General features: G+C 42.8%; 1 protein-coding gene across 2 annotated transcripts in view; it reads right to left on the reverse strand.

Annotated features, from left to right (window-relative positions):
- Nucleotides 1-16,245, reverse strand: part of macrod1 (mono-ADP ribosylhydrolase 1) — a 93,611-nt gene that overhangs the window by 12,680 nt on the left and 64,686 nt on the right. For both annotated transcript variants that reach the window (XM_079167627.1, XM_079167626.1), the window contains exons 5-6: nt 15,819-15,935; nt 282-403 (exon numbers count right to left, since the gene is read on the reverse strand). In XM_079167627.1, the coding sequence (XP_079023753.1) occupies nt 282-403; nt 15,819-15,935 (239 nt within the window). The remainder of the gene's footprint in view (nt 1-281; nt 404-15,818; nt 15,936-16,245) is intronic.

Genomic DNA, 16,245 nt, shown 5'->3' on the forward strand with positions numbered 1-16,245 from the left:
TCTACATGTGATGAATCTTCTTCTCTCTTTTACAGTCATGACTCCCTCCCTCTCTCTCTTACTTCTTTCCTCTCATCTGTCCTTTATTGTTTTTTCTTGTCCCAGTCTTCGGCGGTTCTCTTCCTTTAACCTCTGTTTTGATCTAATCTCTCAGGTTTCTGCACTCCTTTGTTCTCTCCACCTCTAAAACAAACAACTCCGTATCTCTTCATCCTTGCTCTCAACCTTCCCGTTTTCTTCCTAGCAACCATCCCCAGCTTCCATCACCCCTCCGTCCTCACCACAGAGCGTGCAGCGTTCTTGGTAGCTGTTGTCAGGCTGTTCTTGTAACACGACCTCAAGGCTTTCTTCTCCTCCTCTCCCACTCCTCCTTGTGCAATCGGGCCCACAGTGTGGATGACATCTGCAAAGACAGCGAGAGATGAGAAGATGAAACACTTCATACTACAGGGTGACACATATGATGATAGAAGGAAAATATAAGTAAAACACATGCCGAGTTTAATCTCCCCAGTCAAACATCACATTTATTCAGTGTTTATTATGTGGCAGCAAAGTTAAAACTAGTCTTTTATCAAAAATGAATACAAAATGAAGACAAATCAGAAACATTCAGCCCGAATGTTCACATAAAAAGTCGATATAAATATTTAGTCCTGAACCGTTTCCCACTAGATGTTATTTTAATATCCATCCCATCGACTAACATTAAAATGTTAATCAGCTGTCACACCTGGGTTTTATAAGCTGCCGTTTCCTGAAACCAAACTGCTCCTGATGATGGGTTTTCAAGTCAAATCAAAAGCTTGAGACTAAAACAATGCTTCTGTCAACAGCTCACTCTTATACGTGTTGAATATCAGAGATCCTCTCAGTCACAGGTGAGTGAAAGTTGTTCCCCCTCAGGCCAGGGAAACAGAAAGCACTCACGAAGCAAAACAGGAACCCTCACATCCAAACGGGCTCCTATTGTGAGCATGTTAGGTGGGCCATGTTTTTCACATTTCACCCAGCTGTGTTTTGCCACATAACAGACTGAATTCATATTTACATCTTCATTCTCACAGCCAAGTCTGTAACCAGGTTGCAGATTACATGCCCTTATCTTATCTCCCATATGTAGTAAAGTAATAGCATTAAATGTTAAACGGGAAGCCATTAAGGCACTGCCGTCACTGGTTTAGATGCTGCACGCAAGTCGTTTTAAATATTTAACTGGGCAGAAAACGCTGAGACATCTGTAAAAGAACGTCGTGGGCGTTTGTCATTAATTATGAAGTCAATCATTTGGATCCCAAATAATGTTTCTAGCCAATTAGCCCACAAGGTACCTGACCAAACGGTACCATAAGCTGCCACTGCCAAGAGCTGATGACCTCCAATATGGCTGCCAGAGGATGTATTATGTCCTCTACTCGCTGATTCTAAATTAATCTCACATAAATGTTTTACTCTTTATAGAACTACACACGTGTGTCAACTTGAAAATCACATTTCCTTTGCGGTTGCTAATTCTAATAATATCATGTTTTTCTGTTATGTAGCTGCTGGAACGCCGCATACTTTCTTTGTCAGGTTAATGGATGTACTCTTTTGCCCAGGTCTCTGAAAACATATTTAATTTGGACGAATTGATTAAATAAATGAATTGAAATGTATTGAACGGAAGGCAGAGGAGAGAGAGAGAGAGAGAGAATACAGAGGACCTCACAAACAGAAGCTGAGTGAGAACAGAGAGAAACGTGGTTTACTCTGCCTCTGTATGCCAACGACGCCGATCCCACACGTTCTGATGAGGCTCAGCGTGTCGCTCTCAGTGTGAATACCAACGCTGCGATAAGACCTAGTCAAATCACCACACACACACGCACTGAATAAAATGCATTTCAACAACACGTTTCATTTAGTTTTGAGCCTTCTTACAAGGAGCGTAAGGAATAGGGGTGAAATAATCCTAAACCTCTGCAGATCAATCCTGACACCTTAGTCCTGAACCAAGTGATCAGTGATATTACTGGACGGGTCTGCAGTGTTGACACCAAACAGCCCAATCAGAGCCTCAAACCTGCACAGTCATCATATAAGAAGGAGACCCCACTAACAATGTAACGTACTTTGCAACAGTTTCAATGGAGAAGAACCCACGGATACAACAGATATGAACACATGCGATAGCTTTTAGAGGGTCTCACAGAAGTATTAACCAATCACAATTTAGGATAAGATTTGGAAGTACAGTTGCCATGACGCTTCGGGGAATGTAAACAGGAAGTTCATTGATTCAGTGAGTTATGCTGTGGGCTACAGCTTTCTTTAGCCTGCATTTGTTAACGTTGTGGCACATTTAAAAGTATTTCAAATGAGCTTTTATTAGCACCCTTTGGTATGGAGTGAGATTGATCTCAAAATAAAAGAAAACCAACATATATACAAAGATGCACATTGCCCGCTTCAGCCCGTTGCTGCGATACATCAACGTCGTCGCCATGCTTGATCGGGGAGGACTGGCCTGTAAACAAACACAGGTGAACAGGGAGCTGCCTTTTATCTGGATAAAAATGATTTCTCAACCGATTTCAACGAGTCATTTTTATACTCGAGGGTTTACGATGTTCACGCTTTGGCAACCACAGTTTGGGCCCTGGAAGCTGAAACATGGAATGGATTTCAAGTGTTTGTGAGGTTGAGTGTGGATGCATGTGGTCGCAGCTATTGCGAATTTGTGCTCGTTTTCCATTAATATGCCATAAATTCTTAGTGGATTTATGGACGACTGCTTGCGATGGTCATCTGTGATAATATTTTCCGGAAAGTGTAAGTCACACTAAATCTAAAAGTATGGGTATTGTGTCTGTGTGTTCAGATTTGACTGAGTTATGATGACAGCGGCACTCAGGCATTTTTATTGCCTCTAAACTACAATAACTAACTTCTTGTTGTTTTTAGATGCTGACATCTACCTGAATATTTCATCTCACCAGTATCATTGCCTCAAGTCTCTCGCCCCCCTTGAGTGCCAGATTTATCTCTTTTACAAAACAAAACAATATGAGGCTAATGATTAATTAGATTAAAATGGACATTACTACAGCACACACTTACACACACACACACACACAGCATATAAGCCGAAGACGCTGCAGCCCAAAAGAAGCCCAGAAGCAGCTCTTTAATCCAGCCCTCAGACGATAGGAGGCCATTAGGCAGAAACATTTAACACAGTGCTCGGGATTTTTTGAAATATGATCTGGTGATTATATTTCAAAACCATAAATTCATAACAGAAGCATGAAATGTGTTCTTGTGTCCAATTCCCCGACACCCTTAACAGGCTCGTTTGTTGTTAGAATGTGTTGTGGTTGTGTCCATTGACGAGGAAATTGTGCCATCTAACCACAATCAATAGAAGATATTTGGTTAGCGATGCAGGATCAGCTCATTACACCCAGATAGTAGAACAGAGCTCTGGGTGTCACAAACCTATTGTGCTGTTTCTTCTGAATAACAAAGCCTTTGTGGTTGAAAGCTTAAAGAGAGGAAACTCTTGGTTCGGAGGAAACTTAGTTTAAGCTTCAATCTAAAACCACTTTTTGTTAAATCTTCTGAAACATGAGTGCGGTAGGAAACAGTTTGATAATATGAAATACAGGTTTTACACATAACCGTCTTTGATACGTGTTTGATATCAAAAACCTGCTTCATTATTTTGGAGTAGGTTATTGTAATAAGAGACATGACCCATAAAGTCAAGTGCAGTTACGTTTTCCTCCTTTGAATATCTAGTGTTACACTTTAAAGTATTTTTAATCGTTTTGCTTTGCTAAAAATAGAGTGCCTGCTGAAATTCTCTACTTTCCTTTGCATTAACATTAAAATTAACATTATGCAGACTATTTTAATTGTTAAAGCTGCATTAACTGACTTGTTTTGTCCATGTTGGCCATTTGTGGTGAGTTATAAATATAAATAATTATACATAATATCACCTTATAAGGCTGATATGGCAAACATGTTAGAAAACACTTGCACAGCCACCAGAAGTGGAATTTATAGAGCTTTTTTGCTGAAAACAGCTGCCAGCTGCGTTAGAAAATGGCACTGATGAGAACTGTGAAACGGAACACAATCAATAAGAACCGTAAACCGAAACAATAAGCTGAAAGACATTAAAAACACTGCACAGAGCGGAAGAGATCCGCATGAGCATAATATTTGCCTTTCTCCTGCTCCTCTGAATACAGCAGCACTTTCAGCAGAGAATACTCCTCCTGCAGCCATTAAACTGGAGATGAGGAGCTTTACACCAACGGAAACTTATCAAAAACTATATGCTGGGATGCCTCTGTGTCCCCCTAAGACCAGAAGTGTGTGGATGAAAGAGTGCACCAAGGACTGGTGCTGCTTAAAGTGGAATCCACAGATGTAGATTGAAAGGAACTCGTCTGTGTACTGTGACAGTCCTTCATCAAACTCGTAGCTGATGAAAAAGAGTGCGGCCTCTGAGAAATCACTTAGTCTGAGTGCATAAACCCACACAGAAAGAATAATAAGTGCTGCAATCAAAGCCTGTTCATACATCGACGTGGCTATTTGACACTGATATTCTCCAATAGCATAGATTATCAGAGGTTTATGCTATCTCGCTTCATGGTGGATATCCATGATATATTGATTTCTCCCCATTGATGTTGTCCATAGACTATATTAACGCAACATTAGGCTCTGTGAGAGAACAAGAGTGAGAGTGTTCTCCAGCTTCTCAGCATTAATGATCCTCCTGGAAGTCGCATGGGGCTAATTCACACAAACATCTGTAATCTGTAATCTGTAGTGGGAGGATCACTCTCACCCTAATGACTCTCCTCTCGGTCCACATCTCTTCCAAATCTGAGCTCAGTGTCTATGCAGACGCTCCAGCTATGTTAATCCTCCTCCAGACCCTCTTCTCAATGAGCTGCAGGCCAATTAGATGTCAAGAGCCACAACATCAGCCAGCTACTTCGTTTTTTCTTCCTCTTGCACCAACAACAATGTGCTCTCACTAGTACCGTTTCTACGTTATGGCTTTATTTTCATTACGGACTAAAGTGCAAGTTCATCGATTTATCTTTTATTTATTTTAGTTTTTTTAAAGCTCACGGTGACATCTACATATTCCATGATTTGTTTGACCAACAATCCAAAATCCAAATATACTAATTTAGTAATAATAAAAGAGGGTGAGAGCTGTGAGCTTTTAATTGTTTCCACTCTATAAACACTTTTGTTATTTGTTTAATCACAGCTTGCTCAGAATTATTAATTTGGACAACAGGACTTTGTAGATCACATCATCACTGTAGAATTTGAAATTGAACAAAGAATCATCACCTGGCCCTACTTGATGTTCATCGGGTTGTTTTAAGCTTGATCTTTAGTGAACTATTCTGATGATAATAGTCAGCTTATTACAGACACGGGCCTAAACCAGTCCACATCAGGGCGTCCTCGTACCTTAATGACAGCTTAATGTTGCATTTTGTACAAAACCCAATGTTCTACTGTCACATCAGGAAACAAAACACTGGTTTAAAACTGCCAATTTAAGAGCTCCCAAGAACAAGCAAGAAGAAGATGAATCACTATTGTGATTCACCACATGGTGAGCAGAGCAACATTTTTATTTATAGTGTATGAGAAAGCTGCTCTTTAAATAGAAGCTTACACAGATTGAAACATGTGAATTTGCGGATGAAACACTCACAGAAAAAACGGGCGTAATTACCGTGGTCAAACATGCACACAAGCATGAAAGAACGCATTAAAAGAACAGTACAAACTCAAAATGAGTCCAGTGTAATCATCATACAGCAGTGTGGGACTGTTCATGTTGTCACGTGTGTGGGCCAGGTTCACAACTCATGTGTGTGTGTGTGTAGTATTGTGTGTGCTATGCTGGTGCAGTTCAACAGTGGGTCACTTGGTGGTCATTCATCTACATTTCATCTGTTAAACTGCACACACACACACACACACACACACACACACACACACACACACACACACACACACACACACACACACACACACACACACACACACACACACACACACAGAGTGTTTCTACTAAAACTGAATTGTAATCTATGATTGGTAATTGTTCCTCATTGCTAACCCAATTATCTTTTCGCTTCTGTTTCCTCCCTCTCCATCATCTTTCCACCTCTCTGTGTCTCCATCTCTTTTCCCCTCCATCCATCTCTCCTCTCACTCTTTTCGTTTCCCTCTCCACGTCCTTTGCCGTCACTCCTTCCCCTGCCTGCCTCCCTCACCATTACCTCATCCAGTCATCCCACCTCTCCTTTCGCCTCATTGCCCTCTCCCCATCCCTCCGTCACCTATTCCTTCCTCCCTTCTTCCATTTCATCCTCCCATCATTCCTTCCTTTTCTCATTTTCAAACCCCATTTGTCCCTCCCTCTGCTACCTTGTCTCTCTCATCCCTCCATCATCCACCTCCCTCCCTTCCTCTATTACATATTCCTCTCACCCCCTCTCCCCTACTTCTCCTCTCTCTCCGTCACCTGAGGTAGACAGTTCTGTCAGGAGTCGGCCTTATTTACCGCCTCTCTTCGCTCCTGTTTACATTATCGATCGGCAGGGTTGCTTTAGTTCCACCATACATCAACACCACCCCTTCCTCCTCCTCCTCCTCCTCCTCCCCACCCCAGTGTTACGGCTGCTGGCTCACATTACCCTGAAACACAGAGAGAGAGGGAGGGAGAGAGGGAGGGAGAGAGGGAGGGAGCTCGATGGGGAGATGGAAAGCTAGCAGAGCATGTTAGGATGTGTGAGGGATTTATGTGTGAAGGAGAGTGTGTTGAACAGTGTGTCATGGAGCGTGTGTGAGGAGCAGTGTTAATGGAGAAAGTGGATGTGTGGATGTGCTGAAACTGTGTGTGCAACTGACAGTAAAACTATGTGTGTGTGTGTGTGTGTGTGTGTGTGTGTGTGTGTGTGTGTGTGTGAGAGAGTGTGAGTGTGTGTGTGTGTGTGTGTGTGTGTGTGTGTGTGTGTGTGTGTGTGTGTGTGTGTGTGTGTGTGTGTGTGTGTGTCTGTATTTAAAATGATGATATCGCCCTGTGTGATTTGATGAGGCTGTTGTTTGGGTTTGATAACAAGAGAGGGATTTAATTTGAATCCTCTCTCTGGGAATAGAAAATGTAGACAGTATACACAACAAGGCCAAAAGTATGTGGACACTTAACATTATCCACATGTGATTGTCGAACACAAAGATTTGCATTAATATGCTTTGAAAGGTTTTCCACAAGATGTTGGGAGCTGGCTGCAGCCATTTGCTCCCATTCAGCCACATAAGCTGCTGCTGCTATATGGACGACCAGGCCCGGTGAGCCGACCAGCCGTTGGCGTCCCAGATTATCTCAAAGAGTTGGACGGGGTTGAGGTCAGGGCTCTGTGCAGGACAGTCGAGTTCTTCCACCCCAAATTCAGAAAACACTATCTGTACATGGACCTGGCTTTGTGCACAGAGTTAAAAGGGGAAGTCCACCAATTATAAACATCAAAGTCTGTTTACAGGTCTTGTAAACTACTGCAGTACTACTGCATATGTTAAATACGTTGTGTAAAGCCTTTTGTGGCTCCAGAGGGAGCTGCACAAAGTAGAAGATAAATTGCCTCAAGTGACTAAAAGAGCCCGCTCCTCATCTCTGCTTGAGGCTACATTAGCCGCTTTAACATACCCAAATCTCTCATCAAAATTTTGGCAGTCAAGTTGTTTTTGTGGGCCATTGTGGGCCATTGTGGGCCATTGTGGGCCATTGTGGGCCATGTCAGAACAAAACGTCTTTAGTGTTCTGTTCTTTATTTGTGGAGGCTAAATACTGTGTTTTGAGGCTCAGTGACAAATTATCAGTTCATCATTTCAGCACTTTATGAAAAGAGAACAAAACACATCCTCAGGATAATAGAAAATGCGATAAAGTAAAAGGCCAAGTTGTATGCTCCTAGGATTTTGAATACAAGTATAATAAAATGTCCCCAAACATAAATGTTTTAAGGACGAGTGCCAAAAGGTATGTAAAGTCGTTTGCCAACTGAAAAGAAGAACACAGTTTACCTTTCACTTACAGTTAAGATCAGGCGGCAACCTAAAGGTCTGAAAAAATGAAGCCAATGCAGAAGTGCCTTAAACTTGCATTTTCTCTACTGGCCATTATGGGGCGACTCCTCTGGTTGCAAAAAGAAGTACATTGTATAGAAGCCTACGAGAAAATGACCCGACTTCAGTTCATGAAAGTTAAGAGTCACATTTTGGTTGCCTGAAAATTTGTCTTGTTCAACGTTTGGTTGTACTGTACCCCACCCTCTCATGTCACTAATGGTTGCAAAAAGCCAAGATGGTGACGGCCTAAAACCAAGATACTGTAGTCCACAAAACAACGGGTGAAGTCACGTGACTACGTCCATGTCTTATGTACATTCTATGGTTTAGATGGGTTTGAAGGTGAACAGGTTATATTCAGATAAATGCCAAACCCACATGGACCAGTCAAATTATGCCTACATCATCACATCAGTACTGTGGAGTTTTTCAGTTTATGGCTCTGTTTGTTGATTAATGAGGGAGAAACTTAACAGACCAGCTCCTTCATGCTGATTTCGTACGTAACCGGCAAAATATTTTACTCTAACAAGCAGTTTTCTGCTGTCTACCTAACAGCAGCTATCATTGTGGTAGTTGCATACAGTGCAAAAAAATAAATAAGCATGTAATGGCCACATTTTATCATCCTGCTAGAGGTTGAACATTTCCAAATTGTCATTACAGGAACATGCACACATTTTGAGTGTGTAGCACGTCTGTTGATATGAAAAGAAGACATTTAAAACTGCCGGCAGATGAACATTAGTGTGCAATATGAATTAATGGCCGTCATTGCTCTGTGGTTGTGCATTACGGTGACGTATTGTGTCTTTGCTCAGTGGGGCTGAGAAGGTCGATCTTTCACACAGAGGAGGGAATCGTGACCTATTGTTAAAGAGATGTCTTTTGATTTCTACCCTGCAGACCGCGTTTCCAAAGGCTCTGAACGACAAGTCTCATTGGATTGTAATGAGATATTCTGTGTAATGATTTGATTGTCACCTTATCTTATGTAATCTAACTGTGCCGTTTTCTGGCTGGACGTCCAATTCTTACTCCTGTTCTTCCCTCCTCGTCTCCTGCTTACAGACTTATTTAAAGCAACAGTTATTTATGTTGTATTGATTTCTGGCTTTTAACCCAATGAAGGAATCACTATCTACGGCACAGCTAGTTACAGTACTCTATTTACGTTGTACTGTTTGTGTGTATAAGGTTTATCCTGCATGATACTCCCAAGTGTCTCTGTTTCTTCCAACATTGTAGTTTTATTCTTTTTAAAGAATGCACCAGCGACATTTCTGGTATCAAGCCTTTCCATTTGTTCATACTGAATAATCACTTATTGCATATAAATAAATCATATTGCATATACTCACATATGAATCAATTTACATATGTCAACATTTCCAGAGTTACTGAGATCTTTTACTTAAATAATATAAGAAACACTACAAGGTAAATTTATCTGTTATGCATGTAAATGCAATTAAAGTATTGCAAGTTTACAAACACGCTATGGAGCCAAATATTGATTGTTTTTATCTATTATATTTATGGATTACTATGACTCATGCATTAATAACCAAGCAGCATTTTAATGTTGCGGCTGCAGTGAGACACAGCTCGAAAATATAAACTCATAAACTTAATAAACTCATCTTTTAATTAAACTCTATTTCTCTGAAGCCAACCTGCATAGAAATGTAATTAATGTATGTGTGAACAATATAATCTAAAGTAAAGTGCAAGAGCTTCTGCCTTTTAGTTTTCTTTCAATGCTGACTATTTCCATCATTCTCATCTGAAACGTTCTCTTCTATGTCAGCTGTTCTCTCCCACAAAGTGTGGAACGTCCGCTGTGGTTTCATCCCGTTTTCCACCTGAGAATACTGTACTTTTTGTCAGATCACTTAGAATAAGATGCGCTTACTTTATCATGTTAGTCTGACCTAATTATAACACAAAAGCTTGTTTCTAACAGATGGCATCAAGACACTGTCATGAAACATATTGCTACACTTTACTGAGGCCCCATCACACTGTAAGATCTTCTTCACACAAAAAACGCAATATTAAACAGGCTGAAGAACTACATGAAAGGGAAGCAAAGTGAAGGTAAAAGTAACAGATCGGCCAGACCAGGAAAACAGCAAATAACACAGGAGAGAAGCAAAGTCAATGTGTATTTGAGTGCAGCTCAAACTATCATCACACACCTGATTTGCTATGCACATTTAGCTTGCAAAGAGACTGTGTCTGTGTGTGTGTGTGTGTGTGTGTGTGTGTGTGTGTGTGTGTCTGTGTGTGTGTGTGTGTGTGTGTGTTCTCTCTCATAAGTGGGCGTCACTGAGCATTAAGAGAACTTGACTGAGTGCCATCCGGTGACACCCGCCCCGGCTTTTCTTTTTGTCTGCCATTCCAGCTTTTTTCCTGCCAATTGTCACCATCCCTCTTTTTGGCTATTCTTATCCTCCCCCTTCCTCCCTCTCCTCCACCCCAATGGCCTCACACCATTCTTACCTGGGAGGCCACGAGTCGCTGCTCCTGCTTTTCATACCCAACCGTCCTCTCCTCTCCCCTCCCTTTTCTCTCTCCCTCTCTCTGTTCTCATACCTCCATCTGTCCCTCGCCTTTCTTTATCTGCCTTTAAAGCAGGACAGGCAGCAAAAAGCCGAGCTGGTCCTTTGTGCGCTCGGCCTCAGTTTGTGCTCAGTCAAGCGGACACAGCTCTTAAATCCAGGCCCGGGCCTTTGGCACAAAAGGAAGGCTCAGGTCTTGTAAAGGCCCCTACAGCTCTCCCTATCTCTTTCCACCTTTCTCTGAAAAAGACAGAGAGGCAGTTATTCTAAACAGGAGGACAAGAGTGGACGGAGAATGGAGGTACAAGATGCCGATGCTAAAAGGAGCGGACATAATTCTCTTCATCAAAGAGCAAAGACGTTCTTCAACTCCAACTGTTTCCCTAAGCCAAGCAACACTGGAGCTTTTTAAAACATTTTTTATCCCTTTTCCTCCTTCAAGGTGAATGAATTAACTGAACGAATTAACACCAGGCTGCTGTGATCATCATCATCACCACGCTCCTCCTCATCAGCAGAGGCAGCTTTGACGGAGCTTTTTAACACCTTGAAGGATCACACTGCTGACGCCGAGGCAGGAAGAAGCAAAGATGTCGACAACCTTGTAAAAAAAACAAAAAAAACTCCCCAACTAGCAAGGTATCACAGTCTGAGTGCAACAGTCTTTAGCCCAGAGCCTTGTCAAGTCTCTTGGCACTACTAAAGGAACCTTACTGCTGATGATGATAGGAAAAATGGGGGAGGGAGGGAGGAGGTGAGATGGGGATGAAAAGTAAAGGTGGGTAGAGGATAGGAGCGACATACGAGGGAGAAATAGAAGAAGAAGAAGAAGGGGGGGGGGGACCCAAATGTAGGAGTGAGGAAAAGAAAAAAAAGAGGATATAAAGAGGTAGAAAGGTGAGGAAGAGAATGAGGCAGGAGGAAACAAGGTGTTTAAGTTGTTGATCACGACAGGCAGAAACACCACGTCTTCAAAGAAAGGGAAACAGACAAAGAGAGAGCGACAGGGCAATGGGCGAAGCAGAGAGATGGAGGTCTGGGAGGAGAGGAAGAGCTGCAGCAAGGATTTTAATTAGCGTTAATTGGCCACCGAGGGAACTGAAACTAGGAGAGGGGAGGCAGGAGAGGGAAGAGAGGGCAGCATAGCCAGTTTTTGACAGAGTGATATCTCTCTCTTGCTTTGTACCTCTCTATTTCCTTCAGCACTTTTTCTATCTGAGCCTTTCCATCTCCATCTTGTTTTCCCTCCATCTTTTTCCACCTCCAACTGTGCTACTCCCCAAACAGAATCCTTCACTCTCTACCAATATCCCCCGAAATACAAGACAATACAAACAGACAGTATTTGGGCCAACACTAAAGCGATATTTGCAATTATGCTTAGAAGCTTTTTTTTGCACACTTTACTGAGCGACAGGATCATTTAAAAATGCAGTTAATTGGGATTTTCTTTGGAGGGGGAGCTCAAATCTGGAAAAAGATGCGAGAAAGGTATGTTTGACCGACAATTGACCTGCAGAAAAAATGTGACTGCAGAGCTGTACTGTTTTGGGATGAGTTGCGCATGTTCTTCTCTATTACATATTTCATTACTACAGTACTTCAACTACCATAATACATATTTTCTTATTGACAAAAGATCATTATCACCCTGATCTGATGATCCTCTTCAATTTTGGCCGAGACCAAAAATCGAGCTAAGAGAATGAATATTGCTCCGATGGACATGAAGCTCTAGCGTAAGTGCAGTCAGGAAGACAACACTCTTGCATGTCTAAGCCCGTAGTTTATTTCTCAAACATGCTCACTCATCATGTCATTGCTCGGGGCGCTCAATCATGATATCAGCTGGTCTCTTCTATCCAACAGCACAAAGAAACAATGACATCGTTAGCCTCATCTTCTTGTCTCTCTTAAATATGATTGTCTCTCTACCATCAGTATGTTCATGCTGCTGTTACGCGCCCCTCCACCGCGCCGCAGATTCATCAACTCATCATTCTATCAGCCTTATCAGACACCAGTGTCTGGACTCCACGGGGGATTTATCTTGCTGCTGCTCAAGGCACACGCCCAATTCCAACTCCAATCGCCAAAGACTTCATCATCACATATCATCCGTTAATAATAAACAATTATCTTTTCTTCATCTGACTTGGATTTGTAACCTTCTTATTCATCACCAGAATAAGTGTGCATTGACGTCACTAAACCAGAGTGCTGCCTTCACTGGATGTAAAAATGGTTCTGCCCTCACGTCGCCTCTCCCTAACTGTCTTTAGACCCGCCCCCGGCACCTTCCCTCTCCGGTGTGGCACGCTTGTTGTATCTCGATGTGGTCGGCGGGGGAGCGAGGGCCGGCTGGGGAACAGGTTAGCAGCGTTACACCTGCGTTCATCGGTACACAGGTGAGCTCTGGGGCGCTGGGTTGTCCGGACAACACTTTCGGACCACGCTCCCCCATCTGGCAACCAAAAACACACGTGTGGGCACACTACACATTGCACACAAACAGACTGATCTCAAACCGTTCCACTCCTAATCCAGTCCTCCTAATTACAGCGGCTGATATGCCCCAAAGTTGACAGATTGCTGATTTAACTGCCTTTGAGTTTTGGTTAATATGTGACAGGGCCTGCTTGAAATTGTCCAGCTGTCATTTGTCAACATCCCCAAATTGCATGCGACTCTTGCTAAACAGCAGCGGTAGTGTGCCATGCACTCCGAGTGTTGCTAGGCTACGGTACTGGGATGCGGCTGGCTAAGTGGCAGCGGGATCATCGACGGACTCTCTGCATGGAGGGCTGACAGCAGGTCCTCTGGACCATTTGGCAACTCGTGAGTCAGACGCTCTTTAAATACCACATCTGGTGGCAAGCCCATACAAATCAAGATCAAAGTGTTGGCTTTGAGATTGGACCTGTCTCTCAAACTCCCTGCCTCTCTCCTGTCGAGTTTCATTTCCATTTCTTTCTCTTTTCCACGGCGGCGCTCTGCCGTCACACAGAACTCTGCCTGCTTTGTTATCCGTCCTTTGCTTTCTGTGTGTTGCTGCTGTCTCGCCTCTCCCCCCTCATGCTGAGAGGTAATCAAGCCCTGTTGTGAGTGTTTAAGCATTGGAGTGTTGAATTATTCTTGAGAGTTAATATTTTGTCAGGGAAGAAAGACTCCATACCACATGCTGGGCAACGGCCATGCGCACACACAAACACACGCACACACACAGTTAGTCAGTCAGTGAGTCAGAAAGACAGTCATACAGATTCCACGCTGACAGATAGTTGCAGGTAAGAGATGGATAGGACCTGACAGGCGACTCGCACTGTATAAACTGATATACTACACTTGAAGGAGTATGAATGTTATCTCCTTGCTTTACATCGCCGCGCCAGCCACGGGTGCTTTTAGTGCATATTTGTGCACGTGAGCGCGCCCCACTGGTTAGCTCGCAGCCGCCGCTCTGCACTGCGCTCATAAGGACGGTTACAGTCGATAACGCCGTCAGGTGAACACCGTTAGCTCTGTCATCACTTTTGCCGTTGTTCGCACTGTTCGCACTGTTGGCACTGTTGGCGCTGTTAGCAGCGAGCCGCCGGTTCGGCCGCCGCCATGTTGAGAGCCATTAAGAGGCAATGGAAATGTTACCAAGTGTCGTAGCACCTTTAAAGCAACACAGACACAAGTAAACACAGTATGCTCATGTACACAACAAGACTCTGAGATCAAGTGTATATCAGAGTGAGAGAGATACAAAAGCACACATAAGGACAACTGTGACAAGCAGCAGAATCCTCTCACAAACATTGCAGCTAACATCCACAAAGTAAACCAACAAAGGGAGAACAGACAACTCATCTCCTCACTAATTCCCTCCTGTCTTCAGCTTTCCTCACGTTGGTCTCCTCCCCCACGCTGCTTCGTTTTATTCTTATTTCTTTTACCATTCTCTCACTCCCTCCTTATCTTTCTCTTCTACTCCTGCTCTCCATTCTGCCTTGAGCTCGCCTTCATCATCGCTTCTCTTTACTTTTTTCTGCCTTCCTTTCACTGTGAACTTAAACTCTCCGTGGAACCATAAGCTGATATCACACAGACTCAGTGTTCTTTTAATCTCTCTCACTCGCACACACACGCACACACACCTGGGTGGTCATTATATTATACAGAGCTTGGCGAGAGCATTATTGCAATAACTATTGGCGTCATGCTGTGTGTGTGCCATTACAGTGGTGGGCACGTATCATGGGAATGTTTTGAACTGTGTGTGTAACGCTTTACAGAGACAAATAACATTCTACGTGTATCTACTGATTCAAAGACTGATGATGGCCAATCTGATGGACAGTTAGAAAAAGACGCCAATACAGAGAAGTCATCTTTATTATTCCACACATTATTCTTCTTTGTCAAAACATGGCGCTTACATTACCCACAATGCACCTCTACCACCAACAGAGATTCGAGTGTGTTATGCTAGCAGCTAATGTAGCATAGAGCTAATGTTAACCTCAAGCTGAGATGAGGAGCGACTACAGAGGTCTGACTTCCTTCCAACTCCAGCCCCAATTTTTTTTGTAGTTTTCTTGTAGTCTTCAGCCCCAAACAAAGATGACATCAAACAAATTAGTTTCACATGTTGTGTTTTAGACGTCAGAGAAGCGGGAGGAGAATTATTTTTCCCCAGAACTAAAACACCTAGAAAAGCTTTTTCTATCACGTTGAATCTTCAGTTTCGTCACATTATACACGCCGCAATGGAGATCCACTTAATAATTGAGTGCCATTTACTTTGCTATAAATGGAAGGAAGTAAGTGAGATTATTGTGGATACATATGAGCTTCTTGGGCTGGAAAGGAAAACTGATCTACTTTAAGTAGAAAGACAAACTGTTCAGTGAAGTTATGTACTTTTATGTAAATTTAAATGTTCTTGTTTTTCAGTCATGAGGTTGTCTAACCTTAATTTATCTCTAGAAAATAAACTGTGCAGTTTGCTCTTTTTCAAAAGCACCCTTCATCACTATCACACTTTCCTACACGTTCACATCTGGAGGCAGTTACACAAACATTCACACACTTTATACTCACACTTTGCTGGGAGGCCGTAGCCACAAGTGATCTTGGCCTCTCCGGTCTCACAGCCGTGGAGGGAAGCACATTCCTTCTTTAGCATTGGACCTGCAGCGCGGTGGATCGCTCCGTCCACTGGAGAGGAGAGGACAGGAGATTCAGAGAGTTGGCCTACTTATGGGAATCCTCTGCAATCTGACTTACTAAGAGTCTAAATGTTTGAAGTCCAGCTGACACATTTACAGGTGTCAAAGCTTAGAGCTGAAAGGACCCGGATGATGTCGGGATTAGTGGTAATAAGTTGCATTTCCCGTCTTCTGCTGGTTGCTAACTTTTCTCCCCAAATCCTGCTTTTTGTATTTTTAGTAAGTCAAAGAATCTTTCTCTCAGTGTGTCAGTCTATTTAATGGATTTTAGGGCCACTGCCTTAGTTAATTACTCCATT

Source organism: Pholis gunnellus (assembly GCF_910591455.1).
Source record: "Pholis gunnellus genome assembly, chromosome: 10".
Classification (NCBI taxonomy): Eukaryota; Metazoa; Chordata; class Actinopteri; order Perciformes; family Pholidae; genus Pholis; species Pholis gunnellus.